This window comes from Cydia strobilella, chromosome Z, assembly GCF_947568885.1.
Source record: "Cydia strobilella chromosome Z, ilCydStro3.1, whole genome shotgun sequence".
Lineage (NCBI taxonomy): Eukaryota > Metazoa > Arthropoda > Insecta > Lepidoptera > Tortricidae > Cydia > Cydia strobilella.
The window spans coordinates 29869803-29878944 of NC_086068.1; the positions used below are offsets into that span (position 1 = coordinate 29869803).

General features: G+C 41.9%; 1 protein-coding gene across 1 annotated transcript; it reads right to left on the reverse strand.

Moving 5' to 3' along the window:
* Positions 1 to 23: 23 nt before the first annotated feature.
* LOC134753732 (craniofacial development protein 2-like) lies at positions 24 to 1283 on the reverse strand. Its single transcript, XM_063689671.1, has one exon. It carries the CDS (start codon positions 1281 to 1283, stop codon positions 24 to 26), a length of 1260 nt encoding a protein of 419 aa, XP_063545741.1.
* Between the last annotated feature and the right edge of the window lie 7859 nt (positions 1284 to 9142).

Sequence of the window (9142 nt, forward strand, 5' to 3'; positions counted from 1 at the left end):
GCCATCTCGCGTTGATATCATCATTAGAGGTCAACAGTTGGCCTTTGAAAGTTGTTGATGTATTTCGTAGAGCGCACATCCATGCTGTTCGTATGCCTTTGCCTTGCGATTTTAAACAGTTCTCTGTCATCCTTAGCTTTTTCCAGCCTGCTGTAGAAGTCATCATCGCATTGTGCTCTAGCATGTGCAACTTCTCGTTTGGCCTCCCTTTTTGCAGTGCGATAGTTTTCGCGATCTTCATCTCTTCCACTTTGTTGCCAAGTCTTAAAAAGGGTTTTCTTGGTTTTGACTGTTTCTTCAACCTCCGATTTCCACCACTTTGCTTTCTTGTTATTCGCAGGTGGGCCTTTAGAGATTCCCAGTAGTTCAGCGGCATTTTGTATGCAATGATCCTTGAATCCGGTCCATAATGTATCGGCTGTGCTGTTGTCTGTCTGTGGATTTTCATCCAGATGTTGTTGTATTTTCTTAATCAGACGGTCTCCCTCCAAGTGTGCCAGTTTGTACCAGCGGATTTTAGGTATCTTTTCTTTATGAACCTTTATAGGCTTCGACATAAGGAAATCAGCGACTAATAATCGATGTTGCGTTGCGAGAGGCTCCCCAGGTATGATTTTGCAGTCCTTGAATGTACATACTTTAGAACGGTCCGCAAGGATGTAGTCAATTTGGGTGCTTGATCCACCACTTTTGTACGTGATCTTATGTTCGTCCGGTTTTATGAAAAATGTGTTAATTATAGCCATGTCATGAGTGACCGCGAAGTTCAAGATATCGACACCTTGCGCATTCTGGTTTCCATAACCTTGGCCGCCGTGTACTCTCTGATGACATGGTGAGGTGCTTCCAACATGGCCGTTAAGGTCTCCCGCGACATAGTTGGTTTCGTCGAGCGGGTAGGATTGCATTAAATCGCTTAAGTTATCCCAGAAGCTTTGTTTCTCCGCAGTACTGCATCCCATCTGAGGAGCATAAGCTGATACCACGTTCATACACGGTTGGTTGTCCAATGCTAATTTCACTGCTATGATACGGTCGCTAACACGTGTGACTTCTACTATACGCTCCTGCAGATCACTATTTATCGCGATGCCTACACCATTCTGCTTTGCGGTCGTGCCGTGATAGATAAATTTGTATCCGTTTCCGATGTTTCGCGCCTTAGACCCCCTCCACTTGGTCTCCTGTATGCAACACACGGCAACCTTGCGTCTGAGAAGAACTTCGCTCAGCTCTGCGCCGCGTCCGGTCATGGAGCCTACATTCCATGTTGCTATACGCATTTTTGGATTTCGTCGTTGCAGATCCACGACTCGACCGTCGCTTTGGGGGTACGCCCTAGTGTTTTCATCGCCCTTGGTTCCGTCGTCGCTTCTGGGGGACGCCCTAGTATTATGCCTCGTATCTTTATTTTTACTTTTCATGGTGAGGAGTGGTTGGTTTGGCTTGTAGTTTTACGGCCGGTTGCCACCTGACGCCAAGGCAGTGACCCCTCTTGCTAGCTGGGGCTTAGGACGCCGCCGTTGGCCCGGAAGTTCATCCGCCGCCGTCCTCTATGCAACACCCTGCCTGGTGCCGCTGCCCTCTGTCAACCCGTGATCAGAATACTTCCGAGCGGTCTGATAGAGGGTGCCTGTTGGTCCGCGGGAGGTATTTTATTTCCCTCCTACCCTGCATATCTGCCGGGCGTTCCCCGATCCGCCACCTGGGGACGCGTTCTCTAGGGGTGAGGCTCCCCCGAGAATTATTTATATTTATTTATTACGGATAAAAAAATGACTATAAAATAAACACACTGTACGCCTCAATTTAGTATATACCAAGCTCTAGCTATAAATCTGTCGAATTGACTTAGGTATTTATTTGTAAGAAACAGATAAAACACAAATTAACTAATTGAGGCTTGTAAAGTATAATGCATAAGGGAATATATTTTAATTATATTTGACGACCTCCACTAAACGCATGATCTACTCATACTCAAACGACAAAATATCTGCAAAAGATACACAAATACGGGTATAGCGCCAACCGCGCGCCTCTGGGCTGTAGCTTATTCTTTGAACCTCGTTTTGGTAAATTCACGTACGATCGCAGTGAGCGGGGTGCGGGTACAGAGACGCTGAGACGCCGCATTATTGGATAATAACGTGTCAGTTCAGCAGGAAGGTAAGAATATCTGCGTCTGCGCAGGCGTGCCGTACCCAATTGTGAAGTTTCTGTCCCGGCTGTACGACCGTACAACTATATACGCGGACCGGACACGATAAATGTTCTATTTCCGAACGCGTAGGACTTACTTGTTGGCGATTCTATATTTAGGTAGGTACATTACAATTATGACATTGTTAATCTAAAAATATATAAGTACTTACAAACATCTGACGTCGTACGCAGTGTTTAGGAATGAAGATAATACAAGAAAGAGTACGAAATTAATATTCTGTAATACACTAGCTAAGTAAGTAAGGTAAGAAGAAATGCCATATATGTACTTACATTTAATAAGAGCTTAAAGCAAAGAACATCAGTTGGCAAAAATTGAATTAGCAATCTTGAGGATTTTCTCTAGTGATTTACTCGATTCTAATCCAGATTTTTTGACTTTCAACGAACATAGGTCTAAAACGCACTTTAAAAATTTGTAACTATTTATGCATAAAAGCTTAATATGTATTATGAAAATTGCTTCTAAATTTGAGCAATTATAATTTAAAACTTACAACAAATTAAAATTCAAACAAAATCATGGTATCCCGAGCACGCACATCTATCTCGCTCACTCTTACACTTAGTGAGAGTGAGAGAAGAACACGAACCTACGGAGCCTTAATATGTAAAATCATCGGGGATTAATTTTGAAAACTACGTACGTAGGTACCTACATAATTTATCCTCAACCAGATATCGGAAGTTACTGACTTACTTTTAAACATCTACGCGTTAATCACGTACACAGGTACAAGAATAATCACATAATATCAATGCTACATTTAGCATTTTCTATTTTCGTTCTTAGGCTGGAAACATGTTTAGATAAACGAGATAGGTTTGCTTACGATACTATTAGGCGGTGGCCGGTGATGATCTCGACTTGCATGCCGATGTTTTATGATTGTTAGTGAAGCTAATTCAAGATGGCTGTCACGCGGTGGCTGGCTGGATGAGTCAAACATGAACATGTGCCCTGGGCGCTGGTCGATATAGGTAATATCACATGTCAGGCAGGCTTGCGGTCGCCACACACGTGACTAGGCATGATAACACTCCTGTCTTGTACCTAGCTAGGTGCATACGTTGTCGTCGGAGTATAACAATTATTTTAGGTAACAGTTCTGCTCTACGTTGGATTGGTGCCTGTACTCGTATTTGAGAGTTCATTATTTCTTTTAGATTGAATTTAGTATTTACAAAAGGGCAAGTGGGCCATATTTCCATTTTTTAGACCAGTATTTAATGTTCAGAGATTAAACCGTAGCGCGTAGTTGGATTGGAACCCTCTAGCTGTCTGTATGGGAATACGCTGTCCAAGCCGTGAATCAAGGTTGACAAAATTAACGCTCATTGGAGACGCATATTTAATGTCAGTCGATTGTAACTGCCTTATGTACGATTCCCACCGACCGGCTGGAGTGGGCCGCGCCGGAGCGCATTTACAACGCGCCTATACATTATGTATGGCAGAAGCGATAGAGTCCGTCCGTCCGACCGGCTTGCGGCCGTACAAATGTGAAATGCGCACCGACTCCGCCCGTTCGGTGGGAATCGTACTTTAAGGATGAATCACGCTAGAGCGGCCCGGGTACGGGCCGGGGACGCCCGGCACTCCTTTTTCTATGACAGGTGACGGCCCGGGTTCGGACCATTTTAGTGTGAGTCATCCTTTATTCACCTATGTACTTTGGTTACAAAAAAATGTTGAATTTCAGAAATAATAGGACATTTACATCCTTCCCGGAATGATATGACGCTCAACTACTTGGAAGAGTTGGAAGTCACAAATGAGTACAGACTGAATGAAATAGTTATGGTGTGATTTTGTTCAAGTCTTGTTTAAAAGGGTCCTATGCTCCATGTGCAGCATAGACCCTTTAGGCATGCAGTCACAATTACTCGCCACTCGACTAAATTACTAACGTAGTCCGAACTAGGCTTTTAGGGCGTCCCCCTTAAGCGATGATCGAGGCACACAAAAGGGCGTACTCCTTAAGCGACGGTCGAAGCAGCACATGCACTCACTTGCGATTTGCGACATGGAACTTAGGTTCCCTGACGGGCAGATGTGACGAACTTGCCGACACTGCATATAAGACAGATAGATGCATGCTGTTTGCAGGAGACTAAGTGCAAGGGTGCCAAATCCAGGGTTATAGGCAACGGATTCAAACTTATTTACAGCGGAATTACATCTGGTAAAAACGGCGTGGGGATCGTGCTTTCCGAAAAACTAACTAACAGGCTGATAAACGTAGAGAGGACTAACGACTAGAGACTAGCGAAATTGCGTTAGATAACCAGCCGTATTTGAACATCATATCGGCATACGCGCCACAAACCGGGACGACAAATAATGAAAAAGAGGCATTCTGGGATGAACTAAATGCACTGGTACGGAGTATCCCACCTGAAGAAACCATACACATTGGTGGAGACCTAAACGGCCATGTAGGTGCAAGTAACATTAACGCAGAAAGGTGGCACGGCGGTTTCGGCTACGGTACGTAAAACAGTGATGGAGGCACTATTGTCCAATTCGCTTCCAGCAGCGACATGGCAATAATTAACACTTTCTTCAAAAAGAGAGCAGTGCATCAAATCACATACCAAAGCGGAGGCCACTCCACCCAAATCGATTACTTCATGGCAAGACGCACACATTTAGGCAACTAGAAAGACTGCAAAGTCATTCCCGGAGAACAGTTCACTCAACACAGATTACTGGTCGCGGTTTATAAACTCCCTAGACCTATTAAGACTTGTAGAAAACTGACACCTAAAATAAAATGGAAATCACTAAGTCAGCCGGTCGGTCAATCTTTTATACAAGAACTAAAAGATCATCTTAGTTCCACAGATGCCACAAACATGACGCCAAATGAAATGTGGGACGACTTCGAAGGAGTTTGTATAGCTAAGGCTGAGCAATATCTAGGTCGTACAAGATGAAAGAAGGGCCCGAATAAGGACACAGTTTGGTGGAACGCCGAAGTGAAAGAGGCTGTATCACGTAAGAGAGCGCTATACAAAGCATGGTCTTTTGTACGTTAAAAGACCAAACAGACTTTGAGAAGTATAAACAGCAGAAAAAGTTGACCAAGAGACTAGTGGCGATCGCGATGGCACAATCGAACCAAGAATTTTATAATGATTTAGAATCCGCAAAATCTGAATTATAACAGTAACAGACATAAACAGTAGATGGACCGAGTACTATAAAGATTTATTAAATATTGATCACACCCCAGAAATAGAAATTACTCACAACCTGAACCAGTGCTAAGTCCAATCCCTGATATAACACTAGAAGAAATAAGGAAAGCCATAAGACAAATGAAGAACAACAGGTCACCAGGGCCAGACGAAATACCAACTGAGGTCTGGAAGCATCTGGATATTCAGGGTCAGGCTTGGCTACATCAATTATTAAATAAGCTCCTTCAAGGACAATCAATGCCCATCGCGTGGCGAAACAGTCACCTGATACCGTTCTACAAGGGCAAAGGAGACGTAAGAGATTGTAGTAACTATAGAGCTATAAAAATTGATGCCACACACCTTAAAAATCTGGGAGCGGGTAATTAATAACAGACTGCAACACCTCATAAGTCTTACGTCAAACCAATGTGGCTTCGTGCCCGGAAGAGGCACATCAGATGCAATTCAAACTGTACGTATTCTGCTAGAAAAAGCAAAAGCAAACAAGCGAAACATGCATATGATATTCATAGACTTGGAAAAAGCGTTTGATCATGTCCCCCGAAATCTCATATGGGAATCACTCAGGCAGCAAAAAGTACCAGAGTACTACATTTACCTGATACAGGACATGTACGACGCGATCACCACCCAAGTTGTTAGCCCAGCAGGTAAAGGCGACAGGTTTGAAATAGAAGTGGGAGTTCATCAAGGTTCTACACTGAGCCTAATACTCTTCAATACTACTATGGATTACTTGACGAAACACTGTCAAAAACCGCTACCGTGGAACTTACTTTATGCAGATGATGTGGTTTTAATCTCGGACAACGTCGACCACCTACAACAAGACTTAAACACCTGGGTAAAAGCGCTTGAAACCAACGGTTTGAAGATAAGTAGGAAGAAAACCGAACATATGTCCTGTATCTTTGACGGTTTAACAGACCCTAAAACTATCAACATCGCTATAGGAGACACGCCAATACCCAGTGTCAGAATTTAAATATGTACGGTTCGATAGTGTCCAGTGACGGCAAAATTGATAGCGATGTTACCACCGGACCACTACGGGCTCCGTTATTAATATATTTAATAAGACTTTTTAGGTTATAAATTGTATGGAATTCAGCTATGTAACAAAAAAACCTTTGTAAAAATACTATAATATGCAGGTGTCCCTTAAATAGATATTTAAGTAAAAGTCGAACTTTTTACAGCTATATATGTATCGCAATTTATATCTGTGACTTTAACTTAGAAAAAAAAAACAAAGTATGATATCTAACCCATATATGCCCATTATTAAACAAGCTCCTACACGTTAAAATTAGCAGGGGAGTGAGGGTCGAAAACGACCCAATGGGCATATATGGGCTAAGCTGCCATCAGCATGCACAATGTCACAGATAAAAAACCTGCACAGGGAGCACGAAACAGTACATTTCGATGCTAGTGCGGAAAGTATGACATTAGTGCCACGAGCCGTAGGCGAGTGGCAAGATTTGGGACGAGTGAAGAATGACATTTCCGCACGTGTATCGAACGACGTTTTTTAATAAAGTTGCGAAAAAATAAGAAAAGCAATAAGTAAGGAATGGAATTCGAAAATTTTATATTATTAATTCTGTGACATCATTGACATTGACATTATGAAGAGGTGTTTTTCTAGCTTTTATTCGACTAGAATAGATTTTGTTATTATTATTGAGCTCACTTCAATGAAAGTTTTTTTTTCAAATGCATGTTCTATAAGACAGAAACAATTGTAAATATTAAAACAATGTACTATTATTAGCTCTATATCGTTATTTACGATTATTTGTGTATCGTATATTTATAAAAACAATATCGAATGTTGCCTTTGCCAACTTAAAACATTCTTGCAGTAAGTAAATACGCCTCTTCTTTGACAGGCGTTCCGTTCCATTCAGACAACTTATTAAAAACGGTTTTTCAACATTAAAAAATAAACGTGTTATAATACTTATAATGATGAAGAGGTAAGTAATAAAATATGACATATGCATATTTTTCGTATTCTTACATTAACAGTAGGTTTTTATGTTGATTACGACGTTTAAAGGAAACTAATATTAACACTCATCAATAAGTAGTTATGAATTGGAACAAGTAAAAATTTAAAAATATTGGTAAAGTAAAAAGCACTAGTTCGCGAAAACCAACTTTCCGCACGCTAAACTGCCACGAAAAGTAGCACTTTTTGAGCAACTGTATTAAAAAAAGCTTTTTCGTGCTCCCTGTGCAGGTTTTTTTCCGTGACATTATGCATGCTGATGGCAGCTTAGCCCATTTATGCCCATTGGGCCCAAATATGCCCATTAAAAAAGCCAAATCATTATATGTATTAAAAATAGATACAGACACCAACAATCGTGACGAGGACATCAAGATCAGGATGCAGAATACCTTGCGATGCAGTGCAGCCCTTCTTAAGGTGTTACTGTCCAAGCTTCTAAGTAGACGCACCAAAATCCGAATCTACAAGACCGTGATTCGCCCAATTCTAACCTACGGATGCGAAGCGTGGACACTGACACTCAAGGAAGAAAATATGCTGCTAATGGCCGAGAGGAAGATCCTCCGTAAGATACTGGGCCCCAAAATAAGACCGGATGGAAGCTGGACATTCCTTAAGAACCATGAGATTGAAGACCTAGTGGCTGAACCTAACATCATGGGAGAGACTAAAGCTCACAAACTCTGTTGGTTGGGCCATCTTGAGATAATGGATGAGGATCGGAACGTGAAAAAAGCATACCCTGGGTGCGTAGCCAACGTGCAATCGTTAACGCTCCGTAGCGAACTAAACACAACTGTCACTGTTGCACTAGCGTGAAAGAGTGATAGAGAGAGATGACTACGATACGATACGGAGCGTTAACGATTGGCACGTTGGCTACGCGGCCTGGGCCGCCCAGCAAGAAGACGTCCTATTGGACGCCCCAGGTATCGCTGGTGCGACATGGTGGAGGCGGATCTGCGCGAACTTCGAGTCACCAATTGGCGAGAGGTCGCAAAGGATCGAGAAAAGTGGCGCTGTCTTGTGTCGGAGGCCAAGTCTCATTTTTGGTCGCCGAGCCAACGGAGTAAGTAAGTTAAAAATAGATAACTAATATTGATGCGGTTTTAACATCCCCTGGCACTGACTAAAATAACCGACTTGGTATCACAATATATGATAAGTTTATACATATATGAAAAGTTTATACCTACTTGGTCATTTCTTTTACTTTCCTCGTATTCGAAATGAAAAGTAGTGTTTAACTCGGGTGAAGGCATCATTTCCGTTAAGGTAGTTTGGCTCTCCTGGTTTTGGGTCTAAATCGCTAACAACTTTTCTGATATTAACCTTTTTAGGGTTCCGTAGTCAACTAGGAACCCTTATAGTTTCGCCATGTCCGTCTGTCCGTCCGTGATCGTTAGTGCTTGAACGCTGGAATTTGATATGGATATATAAATCAGTTACGCCGACAAAGCTGTGAAATAAATATTAGAAAAAAAAACCTACACGAAAAGTGGGGATGTTTTATTTTCGTTTTAACCCTATAGTGGGGTGTCGTTAGATAGGTCTTTCAAAACGAATATAGGTCTTCAAAAACCATTTTTGATAAACATTATATTTTTGGAAAAAATTGCTCTGAAAGAAGAAAAAGATCCCATGGGTCTAAAAAATATGAAGAAAAAAAAATCGTGAAAGTAAAGC